The 24,795-nt window shown below is 40.0% G+C and overlaps 2 protein-coding genes across 3 annotated transcripts; one reads left to right on the plus strand and one right to left on the minus strand.

The window, feature by feature from the left end:
- Nucleotides 1-856: 856 nt before the first annotated feature.
- On the plus strand, nucleotides 857-7,219 carry dclre1c (DNA cross-link repair 1C, PSO2 homolog (S. cerevisiae)). 2 transcript variants are annotated; one of them, XM_005742285.1, is made up of 15 exons: nucleotides 857-1,404; nucleotides 1,496-1,547; nucleotides 1,866-1,950; nucleotides 2,048-2,107; nucleotides 2,231-2,286; nucleotides 2,922-3,023; nucleotides 3,190-3,262; nucleotides 3,558-3,698; nucleotides 4,087-4,188; nucleotides 4,409-4,545; nucleotides 4,629-4,683; nucleotides 5,119-5,207; nucleotides 5,370-5,467; nucleotides 5,720-5,794; nucleotides 6,027-7,219. In XM_005742285.1, exons 1-15 carry the CDS (start codon nucleotides 1,296-1,298, stop codon nucleotides 6,656-6,658), a joined length of 1,866 nt encoding a protein of 621 aa, XP_005742342.1. In that variant the 5' UTR covers nucleotides 857-1,295; the 3' UTR covers nucleotides 6,659-7,219. The 2 variants fall into 2 exon arrangements, with proteins under 2 accessions (XP_005742342.1, XP_005742341.1); XM_005742284.1 differs by having other exon boundaries at nucleotides 858-1,404; nucleotides 6,024-7,219.
- Nucleotides 7,220-14,097: 6,878 nt separating this feature from the next.
- On the minus strand, nucleotides 14,098-17,752 carry LOC102204028 (overexpressed in colon carcinoma 1 protein-like). Its single transcript, XM_013913175.1, has 5 exons — nucleotides 17,596-17,752; nucleotides 15,351-15,375; nucleotides 15,198-15,233; nucleotides 14,955-15,031; nucleotides 14,098-14,219 (listed from the first exon to the last, which is right to left on the minus strand). Exons 1-5 carry the CDS (start codon nucleotides 17,663-17,665, stop codon nucleotides 14,098-14,100), a joined length of 330 nt encoding a protein of 109 aa, XP_013768629.1. The 5' UTR covers nucleotides 17,666-17,752.
- Between the last annotated feature and the right edge of the window lie 7,043 nt (nucleotides 17,753-24,795).

Here is a 24,795-nt window from a genome sequence, read left to right on the forward strand (position 1 = left end):
TAAAATACTAAAATATCTAATCTGTATTCTTTGGTGCTCCGTTTTTCCAGATTTGCAGTCAGCGTCCTTCCGCTCTGCACATGGACTTTGGCTCAGTTATCAGTGAACACGACAGGTCACAGTAAGGCTCCAGCCTGATGTAAACAAAACAGATCTCCCCGCTAGTTATCGGATTTTGCTGGAAGTAAGTGATGTCGATTTAATATCTACAAGCAGGATTTTAAATACTGTATTTTGTAAATTTAAGTTTGTATTATTTATGTAAGTGTGTATGTATGTATTTATTTATAATAATGCTATAAAAAATATTCTGTTGGACTTTCTTGAAAACTGGTATCGGCTTAACAAAGTGGTTAAATATCATTTTAGTTCATTTTAGATTTTATTAAAAAGTAGCACCTTAGATACTACAGAAGATGGTAAACGTATCATTCTGTTCCTCCGGTAATCGGCATTGAAATAATCCCAAAAGCTCCATTTTATTTTAAAAATATTTTAAATAATTTAAAACCCTTTGCCTCTCGGTCGTAGCTGGGATAGCCCCCCAAACTATTACATTTTTCTTTTTGTATTACATGTAAGTACGGAAGAGGATTAGGCCACCGGGGAAAAAAGTGGCCACATTGTTTTGGAGAATTCTGAGAAAAAACGTCAGAAATATTAATGTCCATATGTAAGCCATGCTGAAAGATCGAGACAAAAAACAACAACAAGTAAATAAGAATATATAATTCATTTGCATTTAGAAAAATGTTATAATTTGGCTTTTTTAAATGGAGTTCTGCCAACAGACGCGCGACAGATACCAAAACGTTTTATTTGAAGTAAAAGATCTGTAGACGACTTTTGGACGGACCCTGCGCTTGTTGGTTACCTGGTAACCATGAATTTTCTTCTTCTACGTTGGAGGGCAGCGGTCACAAAGTTTCATTAGATGGCCACAAACGACATGCCATCTCACTGGTGATAATAATATTAAGAAAAGAGAGTCTGGGATGGTGGCTGAAAAATTATATTAATGTTAAATGAGAAACTGGAACATCTTAAACTCACTCTGATGAAATACCACAGGATAAGAGTTCGCTAGCTCGACAGGAATATAGGACTTCGTGTTGACACTGGGTGGCGGTAGTACTGGCTAAATGGTCTTAAAAATAAAGCGAAGAAGGGGAGCTCAGTTCCGTGGGCGGGACAAACAAACAAACCGGTGTTGGGAATAAAAATATGTTGGTTTCGTTAAGTTAAGTACGCATGAACAATTAACAGGAAACTGAAATAAAATAGTCGCGGTGAAGATGAGTTCGTTTGCGGGTCGGATGAAGGAGTACCCCACCATCTCTCTGGACCGGTTCGACAGGGAGAACCTACATGCCCGGGCATATTTCCTCTCCCACTGTCACAAAGGTGAGCCTGGCACCTGCACAGTTGTTAGAAACGGTCCATATTACATGTGTGGCCTCCTGATGGCGGGTGTCCTCTCTGTTTCACTGAACAGATCACATGAAAGGGCTGAAAGGACCTCTGCTGAAGAGGAAGCTGCAGTTCAGGTGAAGCCTGGGTGCTGTTAAACTGATATTTAATCCAGTGATGCTCAGATATTGGAGTCAAAGTTGAGATTTGTCTCAGACTTCGGGTGAAGAATTACAATTGTGACCTTTCTGCACTAATTTACCATCTTTTAAACTTACTGTGAAACGTTACTATGTCACACAGGGTGCAGTTCAGCTGCTTGTTGTGGGCGTTATGGGCATCAAGCAGCCCCATGGTTGATCGGAAAGATGAATTGTTCCTGCTGTGAAATTAAAACCTAACACTGCTTTAATGAGCGTGTAACTCAGGGCTGAATATAAGTTTGTTGTTTGCAGTCGCACTGTGAGGCTTTACTGCTCCTTTGTAACCAAAGAGCTGCTGCTGAACAATCCAAAGTACGCTTTTTGGGAGGAATACATCGTGAGTACACATCTCTGCTTTTATCAGATTGTTTTTTAAATATTTAAACAGAAGATATATAACGTGAGTTATCTCTCCTGTTAAATCATCTGTTCAGGTTCCTCTTGAGCTCGAGAGCCCGACTCAGATTTCTCTCGTGGACGAAGCATCAGGAGAGGTACTGGGTGCTCATCGGTTTCAGTCTGGCTCTGTGTCGAATTTGAAACTACTAAAAGTCAGACATGTAGCTGTAGATGCAACCTGTCATCCATATGTGTGAGTTTGTTTTTAACCCTGACAGAAAGAAGAGGTCGTGGTGACGTTGCTTCCAGCAGGTCACTGTCCCGGCTCCGTCATGTGAGTTTAATTTTCCACCAACATTTGTATGTTTGGAGGATTTCACTTTTCCCAAGCTTCATGCGGATCCTTTACAAAACACCCAAAACTTTAATCACAACTCAGAACACAACTCACACAGAGAAATCTATTGTTTAGATCTTCTGATCTTTTACTTATTGAGGTTTTGTTACAGCTGGTCAGGAAATATATGATATAAGGTGACTTCAGGGTCAAATGGTAAATGGCCTGTATTTGTATAGCGCTTTACACAACCAGTCATCCACCCATTCACACACACACTCACACACTGGTGATGGCAAGCTACATTGTAGCCACAGCCACCCTGGGGCGCACTGACAGAGAAAGTATGTAACCTTGTGGGTTTGTTACAGAGTATAACAAACACTAGGAGACCCAGGAGAACTTAAACACATCTCTTCTACAAACAATTCGGTTTCACCTCCCCTCCCACCTGCTCAGTCTGAAGCTCCCGTTTTTGTTAATTTTTCCATAATCGGCTAAATAAACTTCACTCTTTAACATCTGTGACTTCGAGGAATTCAAAAATGCGTTCTGTGTACACTTTAAAGGGGTCACATGATCAGGTGAGAAAATCGGAGACCAAACAAATTGGTAGTTTGTTTGTATCGCAGGTTCCTGTTTGAGGGTTCCCATGGAAACGTGTTGTATACAGGAGACTTCAGGTTGCCTGTCGGAGACGTGTCCAGAATGGAGCACCTACACTCGGGCAGCAGGTCAGTCACCAAACATCGCCATCATCCTCGTTTCATCCTGAGTTTCTCTGATTCGCTGTGTCTGGAATGCGTTTTCTTCCTGAACTGTGATTGGACAGCTCACGTAAGCTTCAGATGCGGATTGTTTTGGAGCACTAAGTTCACGCCGCTGTGTCGCGCTTCACAGGGTCAAAGACATTCAGAGCATCTATCTGGACTCCACCTTCTATGACCCGCGCTTCTACCAGATCCCATCGCGGGTACGTGCTGGTTTTCAGTCACTGCTGAGATATACAGTTAACACACAGGGACAAGTGCCAGTTCATTAAGTACACCTCGCTCAAACTTAATATTTAGTACATGAACCTTTTATTGTAAATAAGTCATAACCTCACTGACATTTCCTCCATTAAAAAATCTTGTTTGTTATAACTTGTGTTATAACTCAGGATGATTATGATGAATTAGAAGCAGTCAGTTTTCTATGATTTTAATCGGTATTTGAGCCTGTGTGTGTGTGTGGGTGTGTGTGCGTGTTCGTTTGTTTGTTCGTAGGAGGTCTGTTTATCCGGAATCTCTGAGTTGGTTGGAAACTGGATCAGTCAGAGTCCTCATCACGTTGTGTGGCTCAACTGTAAAGCTGCGTATGGATACGAGTACCTGTTTATCAACCTGGGAGAGGAGTTCAACACACAGGTCTCTTTTGTCAGCCTTCTTTCCTTCATCACCATACCATACCATACCATACCATACCATACCATACCATACCATACCATACCATACCAGCGTTATTTATAAAGCACTTTCACATAAAACAAGGGTTCACAAAGTGCTGTACATATACAAATAGCATAAGCAAAGTAAAATAAAAAATAAGATAAAATAAAATAAAATAAAACATGTTAAAACACACTTATGGAAGCTACATTGAGTATTTATTAATGAAAAGTTTAGAGGCATGGTGGGTAAAACTTCAGTAGCTGGTAAACCACAGACATCAAATATGGGGAGAAACTGATGCATGGATGGAAATATTAACCTCATAATCATCACTGTAACATGAAGTGCACTGTTTTTCCTGCAGATCCACGTCAACACTCTGGCGATGTTCAAGAAGATGCCGGAGATCCTAAGCTACGTGACAACCGACCGCAGGACTCAGATACACGCTTGTCGACACCCAAAGGTCCCGTTTTAGTCTCTCACAAACAAATTCGTGGTTCCTTTACTTCAGAAGTTTAGATTTGTTTTCCTGAACCTCAATATTTCTGAAAAACAACTTTGTGGTAGTTCTGCGTTTATGATAATGAACCATTTCCACTTCTGATACAAAACCTAAATCTTTTCTTCTTTCATTCTTTCTGTTCCTGCGACACTACGTTTTTATCTGGGATTTTTGTTTGTAGGATGAAGAGTTTTTCCAAGGAAATCGGCTGCCGTGTGGATGCACGGCTGCTGATGGGACGCCTCTTCGCATCATCAGCATCAAACCGTCCACGATGTGGTTTGGAGAAAGAACCAAGAAGACCAGCGTCATAATAAAGTAAGAACAGCTCCAGCGTCATGCACTCACTAGAAATAAAGTCTGGTTTTGTGCTCCAAATGTATTTTTGTGTGTTTATGCAGGACAGGAGGCAGTTCATACCGAGCCTGTTTTAGCTTCCACTCCTCCTACTCCGAGGTAAACGCACTTCCACTCACACAGTATTGTATTTGGACCTTCTTGTTTGAAGTCATTAAAGATGTGTGCTAAACAATCACTCCATTCTGGTTCGGAAAACAGTTCGGAGAATTAAAAACCCCAAATTATCTCAATATTCCTTGCCCATGATGAGTAGATATATACTTGTGTCGCATCAGTGCTGATGTTTGAGGCCATGTTTATTTCTGTTTGGACAATGAAACCAAAGCCCCACCCATTTGCTGTTCAAACCTTTTGTTTATGAGGGGCAGCCAATCAGAAGAAGACTGCACTAAGAACTACTATGATATCAGTAAGAATTATTTTGAACTGTGAATCATGCAAAGCTGCTGTATCAGAGTCAAAGCTGGAAGAGTAGTCCACTTTAAAAGGACTTCATGTTGTTTCTGTTGCTATGCTTCTCCTGATTTTCAGATTAAGGACTTCCTGTCATACCTCCAGCCGGTGAACATCTACCCCAGTGTCATCCCCATTGGTCGAACACTGACTGAAGTCACACAGATGTGAGTCGACTTCATTTTAATTGTACAAATGTAAAAGTCTAAACTTACTTTTACTTGATTTATAATCAAATGTAACTTGTGGTAACTTTAAAAGGTTTTACTGCTGTCTTTATTCAATAATCTAACAGTTTAACACGACGCCATTTCTGCATGTCTGATCAGGTTGAAGCTGATGTGCAGGAAGCAGTCTGATGAGGCGGCGTTTGTTTACAAACCTCTGGGAGTCCTCAAACGCAGCAGGGTGCAGCGACCTACTTGTGGTAACACAAACACACTCGTAATGACAGGTGCTCTCCATAACAGCACGCGGGCCTGCCGCCACACGCTTGTTTACAGATCACTGCTTGGCCCAGTGTTTGCCTCTCACGCATTGCCCTTCATTCAGCTTCTTCACACAAACACAGGAGGCGACGCTTTTATAAGCGTTTGAACAACAGGCAGGAATGTGTTGTGTTGCTTCAATAAGATAGACCAGTCATTAAAACAAGGCTGATGTGTGTTTGTGTGTTCAGACTCAGAGAGCGATGATGAGCTGTTTGATGGGCTCGATGTGGCACCAGTGAGGAAGAAGTTGGGAGTACAAAAAGGTAAGTCTGCAAGTTACTTGCTGTCACTTTGATTTGCACCAAAGCAGCTGAAATGGATTCACGGGGTCTGAGGAAGTTCAGCTGAGATGATCGAGTAGGCCCTTTAATTTTCCTGAGCGCTGTAGGATATGAATGTCACGACAGGAAGTGATGTCATGTTGCAGTATTTTTTTGCCCTGAGTACTTCACTGTTACTGTTTGTTTGATTTTGTTTCTTTTGTTCTATAAGTAGAGGGAACTCTCGAAACAACAGCACTCCCTGTGTGTGTGGAGGAGTCTTTACCGCTGACCATTACCGATGCCCAGCCTGCTGCTCATAACTACGTCGACTGCACTGAGTCCAACGGCGAGGAGGAGGAGGAGGAGGAGGAGGAGGAGCAGCAAGGTGACGAGGAAAAGGTTGGAGCCGGACAGCCGGAGGACATTTCATCTCAGCCTCCGAGGTGGGAGGACTTCTTCACCACCGAGACTCTGACCGACAGCCAGAACAGCCTCAGGAGCCAACCACAGTCCTGCTGCTCTGAGATGACGGGCTCGCAGACACCCGATCTGTTCAGCGACGAAGAAACTGCCCCCGATGGCTTCAGCCTGACACTGTCCGGCTCGCAGTCCAATCATTCCTCTCAGAACATGGACTCGTGTTTACCCGACACCCTGATCATCCAACCAGAGCTGGATGGGCAGAAGCAGAGGGAGGAGGGGGATGATGGAATCATCCAATCGGAGTCTCAGCAGTTGTCAGACTTTGATATTCCCTGCACGCCGGAGTCGAAGGTGCCGCGGCGTGATGAGCTGTCTCAGTTGTACAGGAAGCTGGCTGCAGGAGAGGACATCAGGGCTCTGGACTACAGGACCGAACATTAATGGGGAGCTCCTAAAAAAACTGTGCAAACTAGAAAAGTAAAGCCTTAAAAAGCAGCCGGACGAGGCCAAAACAAGCAAACCACACAGCTACCTCCGTTTTAGTGACGAACCTCCAGCTCTGAGATCCCCCACTAGCACACTGGGGCAGGAGGAGAGGTTAACATGCATTCAGTACCTGCTTCCAGCATGAAGAGTTTCTCAGCCTAATTAGAGAGCATAAATAGACCAAACTTTAACGTAATTTTCTTCAGACCTGTCGTTCTCACTTAGACCCTTAAGCTGTCACATTCCTTCTGCAGGCTGAGCTGAAACGTCCTCTCCTCCAGCGTCAGTGTTGGCCTCCAAACCCCACAGACTTCAGTTTGTTAAACCACACACTCGTTCCTGCGCACTTTAAGCCTATTGGTGGATTCTTGCACCTGTGCAGGTCACAGCTGACACTCGTTCCCTCTCTGCTGGCAGTTTGTGGTTTGTTCTGCTTCAGCTGCTGACAACAGGAGGGGAATGTTTGCATTAAAGCTAAAGTTTTGTTCCAGAAACAAATAAAATATTTATTTTTAATTCAGGTGTTATGGCTGATTATTCAAATCAAAATGGTAAATGGCCTGTATTTATATAGCGCTTTACTCGTCCCTAAAGACTCCAAAGCGCTTTACACATCCAGTCATCCACCCATTCACACACACATTCACACACCGGTGATGGAAAGCTACATTGTAACCCTGGGGCGCACTGACAGAGGCAAATGTTGTGTTTGATGGGAAAAAGTAAGAATGCCAGACATTGCGAGTTTTTTTTCCCAATAATTCCTAAAATAAGTGAAAGAACAGCTCGACCAAAGCTGTGGTTGTGTAATACACTGCAGCTCAAACTGAATCATTTTTACTATCCATGATGACATCATCAAAAATTCCAAAACTACAAATATATTCTGTATAACAATAATAAAGCAAATCTTTACTCTATAGAAACTGAGTTGGAATCATTTAGCTTTAAACCAGGTTTTTCCAGCTGCATGTGAAACAGCTGCTAGCTATCTGCTCAGCTTCACTTCAGCTTACTGAAGTCCCAGAACTGGACGTCTGCACCTTTTTGGTACTGTTGAAGGATTTTTAATGCAACTGTCTGACCAATAATTCTAGTTTCTAGGCTAATTTAGCAGGTAACCAAGTGAGGACTCTCACTCAAAGGACTTTTTTGCTACCAGCCTTATTCACTCAGTGTGTTCAAGTGCTTTTTTTTCTACGTTTCAGCACTTTTGCACAGTGCTGAGTACCGCTGCTGGAGTTTGAATCCAGCCTTTGTCCTGATGTGTGGAGTTGTGCTCCACCTATTATCTGGATGATATCTCCAAGTACTCTGGCTTCTTTCCATGGTCCAAACACATACATGGATCAGATTAACTCCCTTATCTTTCCAGCCCTGGAGTTTTCCTCTGTTTCTCCAGAAGCCACAGTGGAAATAAAGGAAAGGAACCAACTTACCTGAAGCTTTTGTCCTTCGAAAATTACATGCTTCATAAAATCTACTTGGAACTCAGAAAAAATAATTATCGACTGTCAGAGCGACAGTCGGACAGTTATTGTCTGTATCGTGCTTCTAACATATAACATGGAGGGTTAAAAGTGAACTTAACTGCTGGTTTTCTCCTGATGGCTTTAGACACATGGTCGTCTGATTTATTTACAGACAGAAACAAAAAAGCTTTTTACAGTTGATCTAAAACTCAAAGGTAATTAACACCATAAATGAATGCAGTTCATAAGGTTTACAGTGAATGCCAGAAATTTTTTCATCACGACTACCACCACACTTTGCCCAACATCAAAGATTTGTGGCAGATTTTCACATTTTAGAAGCTGGAAGAGCTGCTTTAGAAAATCAAAATATAACTGCCGAATGTGGATCAAGATGTCGTCCACTGAAACTTTGAGGAGAAGGAGAGAGCCGGTGTTGTGCCAAAAAGTGATTGTCTGCCAAAAACTGATTTCCGGTATTTGCCAAAAACTGATTGCTTGTATTTAAACTGCTATAAATAACTTGTTGGTGTATAATATGTGAAACATATGTCAAATGTATCCCTCATGAATGATATCACGTTATCTTGAGCAACAAACAACATTCCTGTAACAAGGTAGAAGCCGCAATCACTTTTTGGCAGTGACTTTTATGTATCCTTTATGTATGCAGTTAAAAAAATATTGTTGACTTTAAAAATGTCTCTTTTAAGAGTAATCTGGCCAAGAGGACAGCTGAAATTGCAACAAATGTGAAAAAAGTTCTGTAAATATATTTTAAGTGGACAAAAGGGAGCTGATTGATTATAATGTAAGTGCAATAACACAGTCACAAAGATACTTGAGAAACAGGTAATTTTTAAAAATTTTATATATAACCCCTTTGTAATACCTGTTCACCAAAGTCTATTTAGCAACATACATAACGATATTACACATAAAAAATTTTTTTTTAAAAAACACGCAAACATTGGAAATCAGTTTTTGGCAGGCAATCATTTTTTGGCACAACACCGGCACCACTGAAGCTGGATGACGGCAGGTTTCCTGTTCAGTTTAATTTATGTGTGAATACTCTGAGGAGGCGTATAAATTCCAGGGAATTTCCTTGAACTTGTATAGTATGGTTTTTAGGTAACTAAGGTATTATTCATGTAAGATAGACAGCAACTTCTTACTCACAGGTCGTAGACTGCACCATTTTTACCCCAAGTGGATCAAAACCTATATAAAATGAGCATCATGTTTTATTCAGTCAAACTTTAGGTTTGCACCTGAGACCATAAAATCATCAGCAGGTCATAAAGGAAGTGTGAAGTGGAGCAATTTCCCCTAAACTTCATTTTCCCCTACAAGATGGGTTGCCCCCTGCTGGCCATAAGAAAGAATGCAGGTTTATTCCACTTCTTGTTCCTGGGGAGCCACGCCCATTCTTTATAGTTTACATCTGTGGTTACAACAACTGGAGAAGGCAACATTTACGTCATAGTATGCCAAAGTTTGGTTGGAGTCCACAGCAAGGCCAGCATTACTGTGGCCGTGTGCAGTGAACTTTAAAATGAAATCATGAAAATAAGATGGGCTGAAGTTGCTGAAGTTGGCAATTACATGCAGTCTGTGCTGATAAGGCAGTTAACTGTAACACACACACACTCACACACACACACACACACACACACACACACACACACACACACACACACAGGCACTTCATAGACTTCAAACAGAAAATCTTCCACAAATAGTGACGTAGTTGCTGCAGGACAGCAATTTAACAGCAGAATGAAACAGGCGCTGAGCCACCTGGTATTAGGAACATAACCATTCTGCAACCAGCTGAGTCCTGTGCTGCTTTGAGATGCATTGCAGATGAATTGCACTAAGTGGTGCAAAATGACTGAATGATAGCATTGTATTGGCAATCGGTCAAATTATTTGCAAACCTTCGCCAATCAATCCAAGAGCAACTGCAGACAGTCTGAGTCAAACTGCAACTGTTTGTAGACAGTCGCCAAAAGTTGATTCTGTTCATCTGGACATAGCGTTTTCAGTGGGAGAAACGTTTCGTCACTCATCCAAGTGACTGACTGCAGGTTTCTCCAACCTTATAGACAATACATTTGCATAATGACTGAAACTAGCACCACTGAAGTAACAATGGGCTGTGAGGTCACTTCGTCAATCATTAATATGCAAATTCTCATGACAACAACCACTGATCAAAAATCACGATTGAAGACCACTGATCAATGGCCATGAGTACCATACTGTTTATAAGGTTGGGGAAACCTGCAGTCAGCTGAGACTGAAGAACTCACTTGGATGGGTAATGAAACGTTTCTCCCACTGAAAACGCTACATCCAGATAAACAAAATCAACTTTTGGGGATTTACTTACCTGGATGATTGAGCATACATCAAGATGTTTGCCGACAGGTTCCATCCCACAAGGCTACCTGTGCAATTGCATTGGAATCAAATGTAATTGCCCAAAGGTTGAGAGTGTTGTATGCTTAACTTATGGGTAGTCTTTTAGTTTGCAACAAACAATTCAACTAACAAATTTCCCTATCTGCCAGAAGGTTGCCATCCTTTTTCCTCTAATGTGACTGAGCTGTAAGCTGCATATCGTGTTCTGTGAGCAGTTTAATCTCACGTGAATCATTCAAAAATCGTAAAGCCATTGGCTGACAATACAAAAACATATAAAGCATACCTAATGACTTAATTTTTCAATGACAAGAGGAACTATGCCATAATATTCACAAAAACTGAACAAAAGTAATAGGGACAGATGGCAGCTACCAATCACTCCAATGAGGCCAAATGCTGAGCTCCCACTGGTGCATCTGCCTGGAATAAAAAGCCTGCAGCGTTACATCGCCTGAGCAGCAAACTGTGACCAATTTGAATGTCCAGGTCCAAATCTACGTCCGGACTCTCTAACCAGTTTGTCAGGGTCGCCGCAGTCAGCTGAATCAGGTGGAGTTGATCCCATTCAAGCCTCTGAGGGGACGCTGAGAGATGAAATTGGCTCTGCTGGGTGCTGCTGCTGCTCAGTGGAGACTCGGTGGGTTCCTGATGACAACACAGAGGAGCTGATGAACGCCTGCAGGGTTTCTTTTTCCTCACTCGACAAACTCTCTCACGCTGTGTCATTCTTCCTCTGTACCTATCAGTTCACAGAGAAGCACAGACTGAAATAGGCTTCGATGGGCAGCATTCAATCTATACAGAGCTCTTAGTTTGGATGTCAGTGTGACCTAAAGGTCATTACTGGTATTTTCTTTCCTATTTTAGTCTGTTTGCCATTTTTGCACCTTTTTGCCATGTCTTTATATTTCAAAGTGTGTTTTTCCATACTTTTCAGGTCTTTACTGGTGTCATTTTATTTTTATATCTTACACATACAGTATAAAGTATAAAAAACAAAAAAATAGTTTTTCTATATTTTATATATTAGGGATGGGTATCGCTTAGGTTTTATCCGATACCGGTGCCAAACTGGTACTTTTGAAACGGTGCTTAAACCGGTGCTTACAGAATGGAGAACACAAAATTGGTCCAAAACCCTCTCATGTTTAGCTGTTTTTTTTGTAAAAAGATAACAATGTTAGACTTTTCTGCAGTTATGGGGCATATATAGTATCACTCTTGGCTGGAAGCAGTGCTTAAACAATGGAAAAAAACACAAACTTTATCCAAAAACCTCTCATGTTTAGCCGTTTCCCACTTTTTCTTTGGTCATTTTAGCCTTTTTGGCCAGGGTGAAGGGAGTATCTGCCATCAAACAAGAAGACAGCCGCATGTAGCTATGATGATGTTTGCTAGTTCACCTTACATGCATTAATGTAATAACGTGGTTAGCCTACTCAACATAAATTACACACGAACAACATTAAGCTACTCACGCAGAGAAGAACGGCTGCTGCTGCCATCATCATCCTCATCATTTCTGCTACACTAGCAGGGCTAGGGGCCAGGACTCTACTTTTCGGGTTTTTGGGGGATGTTGCTAACGCCGGTCGGGGGCACCACACCCCAGTAGATGTGCTCGGTGTGAGGTCTTGCAGCAAGCTATCAAATACGGCGCATTTCTCGGCTTTTAAAAAAAACGCTATGCGTCGCCAGGTGTTTCATCGGATTTGAGGTGTTACCTCCTTTGACAGTATCACAGTATCAGCTTAAAGCACTTGTTGCTGCTGAGTTTGCATATTTTGCTGTGAAGTACAGCCAGACTTTTGACCGCTTCGCCTTGGACATTTTTAATCTGTAGCTCTGCTCTAAAAGAACATACGTACCTGGCCCCGCCTACTATCCTCGGAAACGTAAAATGATTGGCTAGAATCCAAAGTGTATGACATCTCAGGAAAAAAAAGCACCGAAATAAAGCACCAGAATGTGCGCTGCTTTTCGGTCTGGTTACTACCGTTTATGTCAGAACCGGATACCGGTACCCATCCCTATTATATATGTTGTTGTTTTTTTAAAATATTTTTTTTAACACTTTATTAAACCTGGATTACTCTTGAACAGTTCACCTCTTATACTTTGTTCACAAGTCTTTCACAGCACTGAGCTCAGCTGCGGTGTTACTGCCCTCTGATGGTGTTTTCATGCACTACAGTGCATAACACTGTGTCCATATCTGTTTTTTGGCTGCGTTAAAATGTTTTAAATACCCTAATGTATCATCATACTGCCCGAGCCTTGAATTGAGGATCCACGTCACTCTTTAATGGTGCATGATGGAAAAATTGTACAATGCAAAGACACACTGGCCCTTTTACCACTGATGTAACATCTCAGCTCTCATTAACGAGACTGTGGAGAGGAACCAGGGGAGGTCGTCACTCACACAGTGAAGCATGCACAGGCTTGGCTCTTCATTAAAACCAGAGTCAGTCCCCCCACAGCGGTTTCCTGAGGGACAGCGAGTCTCTCGGAGGCTCTGCAGCAGAGGATGAGTTCATTAATTAACTTCCACACACACTCAAACAATATGTTAAATGCACTCGTAGCATCACTACATTATATAATACGGAGCTGACATCGCACACACACACACACAGACACACACATTAATAATAAAACGCTAACGAACACACAGCGTGCCCAGAGTTCTCTCTCTCCCAGGCTCTCGTGACCCTGAAGATCCAACAGGAAATTGAGGATGTGCTTGTTTACTTGTCATGAGTTCTGATCATATTTGGGATATAATGTGGGCAGAGACATTAGGTTTATGGCACTGTGGTTCCTCCTTGTTTATGTGTTCAGACTTTGCATTGCACTCATTTTCTTTGCTCCTACTCAAAACAGAACAATAGCTCCATCATAACCCCACAGCAAACAAACCAGGACGCAGAGCATAGAAACTCATACAAGGTCAAAGGAGGTCAGACTTAGTCTGGTAATCATTTATGTCATTATATTCAATTGGTTTAGATCACCTGTATGTAACAGTTTATTGGATTTGAACACGCCTGGTTTTGAAACAGCTTCCATTATGTTCTGTTCAAAAGTCTTGAGCCACCACTCATTTCTTTATATATTCCTTCCAAGCAGTCAGACTTGGAAGGTGCCCTTTACCAGTAGTTCTCCAGGTTTTCTGCGGAAAATTCTTTCAAAATTTTTCTTTGGACATTGGCTTCTTTTTTTCTCATTTTCAGTCCACTTCTTGTACATGAACATTTTCAGAGGAATTGTTTTGTTTGTTAAGCCTCTGAAATCTGACCTATTAATCATTTAAGCATAAAAAGCCACCTAACTCATGAGACAACTTAGCAAGAAACCAATCTTTAGACACCTCGTTACTAGCAGCCTGTTACAGAGACACATTCCCTTTCATTTATTTAGTTCAGTTTACAAAAAATGCCAAAGATAACACAATTTAACAGACATAAAATAATATTTTTACACCAACTAGGTGATTCCCAAAGAACTGATAGCTGAAGACTTGCATACCTCATCAGAAGGGTGCAGTTTGTCCTTAAACCAGAAGAATAAACTGTAGAGGTGTAGGACTATGTGAAACCATTTAAGACCTGATGGAGAGATGAACCCAAATCAGAAAGTTTTGATTCTAATCGTCATCAGTATGTACAGAGGAGGTCAGGAGAGAGGTGTAACAGTGATCAGCCACTGGTGTTGGAGTATGGTGGAATAATGAATACAGAAATGAATACAGACGATAAAATAAATAATTGCACCCATTTTCCTATCAGAACAAATAAATGAGGGGTGGCTCAAAACGTTTGCACAGTACTGTATTTAGCAAGCACTTCAGCTGTAGACCATTGGAAACTAAATCCAGGTGTAGAAAACCATTTAAGTTAATCCAATTTAAATGAATGAAATGCAATGTGACATTGCTGTGGGATAGATGAAACATGTCTATAAATGGGAGAATCAGCTTAGAGGTGTCTTTCTGCTTGAACATCCTTACTCAAATCCAAAAAATAGGAAATGAAAGAGGTCCCAAAGTAGATTCCCGTGGGAAAACGTTAGCTTAGATCTGGATATCTTGAGGTTGCTAAACTGCAAAGACAAACTAGTTCTACAGTCTGAGTTCTCTACATGAATTTTATCCAGTTTAAAAAGAGTCCTTCCTCCTCACTTTCACCAGGTGCTGCTCATGGGTGAGATCATTGGAGTTCTCAATCTGATGTTGCAGAATCTACCCCTTATGAAAGTGTCTGGAGATCACTGCTGATGTGAAATGGTGCTGTATAAGTATAGAAAAATGAAATTGCTATCAGCTGATACCGTGGATGTGTTACCTCTGAGTGAGCCAATCTGGACTTGGGGTATGCTGCTCAGGTCTGTAGGCAACCCCACGTACACACCTCCATAGTTCCTGATCTCTCACACACACACACACACACACACACACACACACACACACACACACACACACACACACACACACAGAGTCAGCTGCACAGATCAGCTCATTAGACATATATTGGATGACTGTGACGAATGAGATAAAAAGATTTTATAACCAAAAATGAATGACTGACTTCCGTTTGTCATCTTCTGGCACTGACTCAACTGATCTGTCGACACACACGCACACACAGAGTCAGCTGATTTACGTTAACAGACAACATGAGAGAAAGGTCAAACAACAGTGACATGTTTCAAGATGAAAATATGTTTGAAACTTTACTCACAGCTTTGATGAAAACTCAGCAGGATCTGAAGTCAGTGACAGAAACGAGATCAATCGAGAGTTAAATTCATTCCTGCTCACTGCAATCACTTTGTAAAAAACCAATTTTGACATTTTCACACACTGAAAATTCCGTATTTGTTTTATCTAGAGCAAAGAGCTACGGTGAGAAAGTAGACAGGCATGAAAACTTTACTTTGGGTATTTGTGGTGAACACTTTGTAAAATTGGAAAAACTGATGATTTGTTTTTCAAAAGTCAGATCCAAACAGCTGTGACAGCTCAACAATCACCAATAATTTCCTCACCAGATAAATGATCTTTGACACTTTGACACATTCATCTTCCTGTCATGTTTTATAAACTTTTCTCATTAAATCTTGATTATTAAAAGTTTCTCCCTCTCATTTCTCTCCGTCCATCCTTCTCTTCCTTCCTTCCTTCCTTCCTTCCTTCCTTCCTTCCTTCCTTCCTTCCTTCCTTCCTTCTTCCCTTTATTTTTTTCTTTTTCTTCATTTGCTTCTTGCAATCCTTGTTTCCTTCCTTTTTCCTTTTCTTCCTTGTTCCTGTCATTCCATGTTTCCTTTCTTTCTTTCCTTGTTCCCTTCCCCATTACCTTATTTTTTCCTTTCCAATTTTCTTATGTTCAAAATTTAGGGTATGAGGTCCCCATACTTAATCCTCAGATAATTCTAATATTTTATTGGGAATAAAAATGTGAAGCATTTCACATTAAACTGTTGTATAACATGTGCATCAGTATCAAATATGCCCAACAACAAAAAGGAGACACAACAAGATCCCAAAAAAAAATAAAAAATAGAAAAATGACTCAATGGATGAGGCAGTTTTAAAATCCACCTGAAAGTGGCCCAGGACAACCAGGGGGAGACAAATTAGTTCAAAGACAACACCAACCCACCCCCACCTACCCACCCCACAAAGGTTATATCATAACTGTTTCACGACAACATCAGCCTGTTTTCTAAAAACCACACTGATGTCTGACCATTGACCTATGACCTTGAAGCTCTATATACTTAAAAGGTAGATTTTTTATTATCTTTACCCAGATGACTGAGCAGAACTGGCTTCGAGATTTTAATCTATATTCATGCAGTGTGTGACTTTGTGAAAGTTTGACATCACTATGACATCATAGGATGTCTTATTAAAAAAATGAAAAAGTGTGTTGCACGGCTCCCACCATGCTCTTTAATATGATATATTACTCGATATTGTTTCTTGAATTCTTTTTTTCAAGGTCAACTTTGACCTTGGGCACTAACAATCAAGGTCCTTAGCCAACTTAACTACTCAAGTTCTCCAAGACCTCGTATAATGTTGTGAAGTTTGAAGACGATCTTTGAAAAATTGTGGGTAATATACAGTTGTTACAGATTTGTACATCTGGTGTGACCTCGACTAGATTTTCACCAAAATTAAATCAGCTCGAGCTGTTATTGGTATTGATCATCAGATAAAACCTGAACATAATATCTTGAAAACTACAGACGCTAGACTTCTAACAAACAGACAGACAGACATAAACAAATGGAAATGATTCTCCCTCCCTTCAGAGAACAAACCAGGAGTTTCAAAAAATGCACAAGAAAAAAAAAAAAAACCCCCAACCCAAAATGAAATGGAAAATGAGGTAAGTCATAAAGACATATCAGTCCATCAGATAGTGACTCACATGACGCTTAAAAACAACCAACATGGGAGACGAATCAGCAGAAAGAGACCGAAAACAAATAATAATAATAAAAAAAATCAGACACTAACAGAAAATTACTCACAAAACCATCCTGAAGACATGCACAATGACTAAAATCACACACTAAATTATTTTGAAACAACCCAAATGATAACAATAAAAAAGTACAATCAGTCGATCCTGATTGCTTTTAATTATAGTTAAGTAAAAGCACAAGTGAACTTTGAAACAGCAAAACACCACAAACTGCAACTGAAACCTTACAGATGAATTGCTTTCCAGCGTTTCCAGGAGTGTCAGAAATCCCTGAAAACTTTAATTGATTTTGAGCAGACAGACGTGGACTCTGCTTTCACCTCCTACAGCTTCCAAAGTCAAAAACTCTACAGACTGGACCGCTAACACCTGCAGGACATAAAAAAGTTACTAAAGCACCTTTAGTAACTCTAAAAGCAAAATAAGACACCTTAAACCTGCCAGCTGCTCCATATGACTAACAGTATGTTCAGTTTTTCAGTGTCCTCACCTCTGCTGCGGTTGCTGCTGCTGTTGTTGTTAGTCATGTGTTTGGCTGGAGAGGAATTTCCACATCCCATTTCAGAAAGAAAAGGAAAAAACAGTAGCGAGAGGAGAAATGGAGCGAGAAGAGTGAGGACAAAAACGTCTCTTATCTCGCTCTTACTCTCAGCTGAAGCTCCCAGTATAGAGAGGATTAGATGATGGCAAGGGAGGGAGGGAGGGAGGAGAGACGGAGAGTGTGTTGACCCCTGCTGCTGAGGGAGTAGAACTTCAAGTGTGTGTTTCAGAGTGTGTGTGCTTTAAAATCTCTGCGCAGTTTTGGAGGAAGCAGATCAAAGTCAGCTAGAATTGATTTAATTGGTGCATTTCTGCTCAAATGGAGCTGAAACAGGATTAGAGGAAAGTGGGGACAGAAGAGCGGGAAGCACACCTAAAGCATAGATCGGTTACTGATCAGGCCATCCAGGAACAGGACTGGGGAACCTGATCTGAAAAATATACAAGGACAACTCACGAAAGGGAAACAAGATAAGACAACAAAGTATGAGGAATATACAAAAATTAATACCACAAACAGACAGAAAATGGCCACAGAGATCACAAAGAGATGCAATTTATCACCAAAACTGCCAAAATAAAACCTCAAATCAGCACATTGTGCAAAACAAACTTCAGGCCTTAAACAAAAATGGAGGACACTGTAAAGTTGTTTTTTGTGTTGCGAAGTCCACAAGTACGACAGCTTTTTTACTAGAACCTCTTAAAACAACCTGGAAGATGGAATTTTATCACCTCAGCTCCAAGATGTCAAAAACATTTCGGACATTTTGGGACCCCCCATTCATTTTGATGTTTGTTGTGAATGCTCCTCATTACCACCCAAAGGTCACAGAGTGGGAGATAAAAACTTCCACTAAAATAAAGCCAACAATAAGTCTGCAGTGAGTGTTTAGCGTTCCCTGAGCAGGTTGGATCTGTGGTGTCTGGCTCTTGACGTCAGCTGTTGTCGAGAAGAAAGCAGTCTGTTCGGAAGTACTCTTATTATTGTTCTTGGCCTCCAGCCTCCTTCCTCACTGCTCCTTCTGTGCTTAAACCTACAATGAGTCATGCCACCCACACTCTAACCTCACATCCAGCCTCGTTGCTGCTCTCACCTCAATTACAGGCGACAGCAAAGTGACTTTCAGGAAATAATTGATTGTTCCCGCCGTCTCCAGCAGGAAGTGGAAAATGATTTCTGGACTCGTGCTGAGAGTTTTTCATCTTCACCAAAAAGTTTCAGCGTGCCGAGTTTGTAAGATTTGATGATAAGATTTTGCTACTATAATAAAACAAGGATGACACATTCCTTCAGCGGCTGCATTAGAGTGAACCAGAGAAACAGGTCAGAACAATTAAAAATTAAAGGAAGGAAGGATGTCTTAAGGGTGAATAATTTGGAATTACAAGCTCTATTGTATGTTCACTGATGAAAACACTCTTTCTCTGCAGGTCTGAAACAAACAACCTTCAGACCTGCAAAATGAAGCCAAAGCTGCAATTCCTATAATGGCCACTTGAGGGCTACAGCAGAATAAACAAACTGTTTTAACCTCTGTGGACAGTTCTCTTCATAACAGCTGTTCAGAGAGCAAATTTATTTTATAATGCATCTTTTTGGATTTTGTTTAAAATAATGTGCAGCTGCAGCTGAGCGCTGTCTGTAAGGCTTCTGCTTAAAAATTCAACATGGCCGACGCCATCAATGCTAACGCTCAGGCTGCAAAGATGACGTCATGCTGGCTACATCCGACACATACATTTTTTATGTGATCTTTTATTTATACACGAACTGATGTCATGCATCATTCTTGGGCTTGTCTGCAAAACACATCCAATGCAAAAGACATTCAGGTATCGATACAAAGAGTTCAACATTGTTTAAGCAGAAAAATAATAATCAATCATAAAGTTTTCCAGCTGCACAAATCTGCCTAATTCCAGGAAACAGAGGCTGTAAATGAGAGCAGGGTGCAGAACAATCTGAGGTACAAAAGGAAAATTGACCAAACAATAGAAATTTTAGAGAAAGAACACATAACCCAAAGTGTAATTCCACATTAAGGACACAGGCGGGCAGTATTGTCATGAATGTGCTGCAGTGGGAAGTAGGAGTGAGTCAGAAAGAACCAGCATTTCCATCAACTGTTGAAAAAATAAATCAATACAAAGTTTTTTTTTTAAATTTCTATCTCTGCTCCATTTTCTTTTAGGGAAGAAAAAGTGCAAGAGCTGTCTGCTCTTTGGTCCCTCTACCATCTCACACTTCTGTTTAATCAGTTTTCTGTTTGACATTTATTCAGCTGTGTGAAAACTATAAGTTTAATCTCAGCCAAACCGATTTATTGGGGAACAAATAAAACACTGAAAAAACGCCAAACAATAACATTTTTAAGTTATCTAAGTGACTTATATATCATGTTTAACCTGAGTAGTGAAAGACCGTGGGGGGTTTAAAAACAATGTGCTGGGAGTTCGCTGTTCTTGCTGCTCTGGTGAGCCTTGACCGCCCGGTCTGCTATTGAGGTGGTGGGTAACAGATGTCTCTGAAAACGTTGGAGCACTTTTGCAAAAATGTGATATATTGATAAATCGAGCAGATATTTGAAGTTTACACAGATACATTCTCACCTGAAAATATCTTAAAAGTTTATTTTGTGACCCAGAAAGAGTAATATTAAAACTATGCAGCTGCTGCCATCGTTGTTTTCCCAAAGATTCCAAACTTACTTGAATTTTCTAAAAATGATATTATCTTTGGATCTCTAAGAAAAGAAAAGAAGCTTGAAAATGTTTTAAATGTAATTATTATTATGGGTAAATTCTTCATTCACAAATGTCGTTTTCTGAAAACAAAGCTGTCCTTTTTTACTCTTCACAAAGAACTCTGCCTCTTCTTCTCATCTGTAAAGTTTATGGACAAAAAACAAGCTCTGGATCTGTATCATATGATTAATGAACTAGATCTGTTAGAAAACCCCTAAGGTAAACCCCTCTTTTATGTCTTTTAATTATCTTTTGTTTGTTTTGTTTGTTTTTTTGTTTGTTTTGTTTGCTTTTGTTTGGGATTTGTTTTTGTTTTATTTATTTATTCGCTGTTGTTTGTACTTCCTGTTCATTATCTATCTTCTGTATGTTGGAATACAGCCTGTTCTGATACTATCTCAAGTTGGGAAGAAAATCTTTGTAGAGATTGCCAGATTCGTTGTCCCCCCCCCCCCAACAAGAGCGCCTGGCTGCAGCCACTGGGGAGCAACATATTGCAACCTTCACACTAACCGGAAACACGTAACTTCAGTTAAATCGACTTTGACAGCGAAAACTAAATTGCGGTTTTTTAACACTCTGGGTTTGTTTAAAAAATCACCATCTCTTCAGCCTGTTCATGGCCAAAAGTGTCCATGTGTTATGTTTTTTGTTTTTGTTTCTTTGCAGCTTCTTCTGCATAAAGGTTTTTTCATAAATATAAAATATTCATTACTTTTTACATTTTTAATCCTTCAAACACCTTTTACTGGTACAATGCACTTGTTTGAAGACAAACTTAAAACTCACCCCCGCTGCTGTACAGTACAGAATGCGTTTAGCTTGTCGAATTTATATAAATCTTCTATCACTAGCAGTGTAACTCTGAAGTGCTGTACTGAATGTTTGTAAGTTTTCTCCCCAACAAACACAACAATGCCGACGAAATGTTTTGCACCGTCTTTTCATTCTATAATACTGGACTTATTTTCCTACGAAGTTTTAAACTTTAAGAGTGTTTAAACAAGAGAGAAAAGTGTAAAAATGTTCACACCTGTCTGAGAAAAGTGTATAAAACATGTAGTGAGGGGTTTTACAGCCTTAAAACATCTATAATAATTGTAAAAAATAAAGTTGGCTACTTCGTGGATTTCACCTACAGCGGGGTATTTTTAGAACAAAACACCAGCGATAAACGAGGGACCACTATATCATCAATAGTAGAGTCTGGGACATCTAATTGATTAATGTCAACACTGATTATTATGCACTATTGTTTTTGTTCAAGGAGAGCAAAAAATATAAAACTTTCTCAGGTTGTTTGTTGCCAAAAATGGCCACCTTTTGTGTTTGTTCACAAAATGCTATAAAATTTATATTTATTAAAACATTATCTACTTTTACCGCCTTGACTCTTTAAATTAGCACCAGTCCTTTTCATCAAAACCAAAATTTTATCTACAGTCTTTTTTTTTTATCTTTAAATGCCAGTTAGGCTATACTGTATATTGGTTTCCGCCCCAATCATAGCACAGAAACTGCTCTGTTAAGAATTACCAATGACCTTCTGATGGCAGCTGATTCTGGTCTCCTATCCATCCTCATCCTTCTTGATCTTAGTGCGGCGTTTGATACCATTTCTCTCCTGAACCATGTAGCTTCCATTGGTCGTACCCCCCTTACCTGGTTTACCTCCTATCTCTCAGACCGCACTCAGTTTGTCCAATTTAAATCCCATTCCTCAACTCTCCATCCTGTTTCTGCTGGTGTGTCCCAGGGTTCAGTATTAGGGCCTCTTTTATTCATTATTCATATGCTTTCTCTTGGTTATATATTCCGAAAATATAATATCAATTTTCACTGTTATGCCGATGACACCCAGCTCTACCTTTCTTCTAAACCCAATTCACCCCTCCCACCTACCTCCCTCTCAAACTGTCTTATTGAGATTAGATCCTGGTTCTCCTCCAATTTTCTCAAACTTAACAGTAATAAAACTGAAGTTTTACTTGTTGGTACACCATCTATCTTAACCAAATCCCACAGTTTTTCCATTAACATTGAAAATGCTCCTACCCTTCCCTCCCCTCAGGTTAAGAGTTTGGGTGTCATACTTGATAATACTCTTTCATTCCAGTCTCACATTAATTACATAACCCGGTCTGCTTACTTCCATTTACGTAATATTAACCGACTCTGTCCCTTCCTTACTCCTCATGCTGCTGCCATCCTTGTCCATAGTCTTATTACGTCCCGTATTGATTACTGTAATTCCCTCCTATTTGGTCTCCCTAAAAGGTCCCTTCATAAACTCCAGCTCCTTCAAAATTCTGCAGCTTGGGTCATAACTTGCACTCCGTTAAGTGCTCATATTACCCCAGTTCTTCAGCAGCTTCACTGGTTGCCCATAGAAGCCAGGATAAACTTTAAAATCGTACTTCTTACATACAAATGTATCCATAAATCTGCTCCTTCATATTTGTGTGACCTGCTCCATATCACCACTGTTTCCCGCCTTCTCAGATCATCATCTGCTATTCATCTTACTGTTTCGTCCTCACACCTTATCACTATGGGGAACAGAGCTTTCAGTCGCTCTGCTCCTCGGCTCTGGAACTCTCTTCCTCCTGCACTAAGAAATATTGACTCCCTCTCCGTATTTAAGACACAGCTAAAAACACATCTGTTTAAACTGGCTTATTCACTTTAATGCTGATTTTATCTGTTGTCACGCTCTGTTTTGTAATTTTAACTTATTTTATGTATTTTATGACTATTGTTCCTTTTATTAATTTTGTTTTTTGTAAGGTGACCTTGGGTTTCTGAAAGGTGCCCTCAAATAAAATGTATTATTATTATTATTATTATTATGTATTACCAGTAACCTTTCAGATAAAAAAAGTGAAGTCCTAATGGTTTCATAAATCTTCCTATTTATTTATTTATTTTTTCATATGAGCATCGGGGACAAGGCTGTCTTACAATTGTTGAGGTCACTAGTGTGCACCCTATTTCTTCCAGGATCACTCTTCATTTGTAGGTTTTAGTGAACTCCTACTACTGTGAAGTGGTTTTCATGGGACAAAGGCATTGTATTCCAAGATTTGGGAGATTGTAGAAATGAGCATTAATGCCCTTCTTGCCATCTTTACAGAAAAAAAGTGATCTGGAAGCTGTTAGGCTTACTTACAGCAGTAGCACTTTCTGCACCTGTATAAACTCCAGGACACATTTTCTAACAGTGTTTGTTGCTGAATGTGCTGCAGCTTTGAATTCTTTTGAGGGTTAATATTTTGGCTATGGTGTCTTGTTATGAAAAGTACCTGAGTAAAAGTGTTTTTAGCATGTGCTTCAAAGATAAATTTGACTGGGAAACCCAAAGCTCAATAGCCCGTATCAACAGAAATTCACTGCAGCCTGTGTAATATTTGATGCATCATAATTTATTCCAGTCTATCTTGCAAATACATATTTGTGTTGCAATGTCATGCACAAACACACGCAACTATTAGATCCTTAAGATCAAACCTGTGTCCTTCTTTTGGTCCACTACAGTGTAGTAAGCCATCAAACGCCCCTATTTGAAACTAAGAATATTACATGAAATTGGTTGTTTGGCTAAAAATGGGCAAATGATGTCATTTGGTAAAAAAACAAAAAAAAACAAAACAACAAGCATAAATTTTTATGTGTTGAGTTTAGAATAAAAGCAATTATACCTAAATTGCATGATTTAGCACTGTCAATAACAAGGAATTTAAAAATGTCATAATGCTTTTCAAGTAGCCAAAAGCTGAAAACAATCTAGACCCTTTCATTCCATTTGCATTAACACAGCAAAAATGGTAAAAAAAAGAAAAAAAAAGAAAAGAAAAAAAGAAGAAGAAGTGGCCACAAATGGCCAGGATAGAGCCCAGAGGGTTAATGTGTAAAATGTATAAAATATTACTGATTACAGGGTAATACATTAATGTTAATAGCAACTGTAAGCTTTTTATTTTGAAGTTACAATTATAAACAATGCTGTTACATTTACACTAAATTTTTTACTATAAGTATGGAAATGGAAACAAGTGAACAACATGTTATAATAAGTTTAATTGGAATTCTGTACACTAGAAAAAAAACCCACCAACACATAAAAAACACAAACAAACAGCCAGTGCCTTCATCTGTCTGTTAAACGTCAAACATCGCATTGACCTGTATTCCCTGGTCGTCAGCTCATGCTTTTAAAAAGAGCTCAATGTCCTCTGCAAACTGAAAAACAAAGAGGAAGATGTCCCTCTACACAAAAACACTGCAGATGACAGGCCAGGCAAACATCTACAGTGGGGCAAAAAAGTATTTAGTCAGCCACCGATTGTGCAAGTTCCCCCACTTAAAATGATGACAGAGGTCAGTAATTTGCACCAGAGGTACA

Source organism: Pundamilia nyererei, unplaced genomic scaffold, assembly GCF_000239375.1.
Source record: "Pundamilia nyererei isolate P.nyererei 1_Seehausen unplaced genomic scaffold, PunNye1.0 scaffold00119, whole genome shotgun sequence".
Classification (NCBI taxonomy): Eukaryota; Metazoa; Chordata; class Actinopteri; order Cichliformes; family Cichlidae; genus Pundamilia; species Pundamilia nyererei.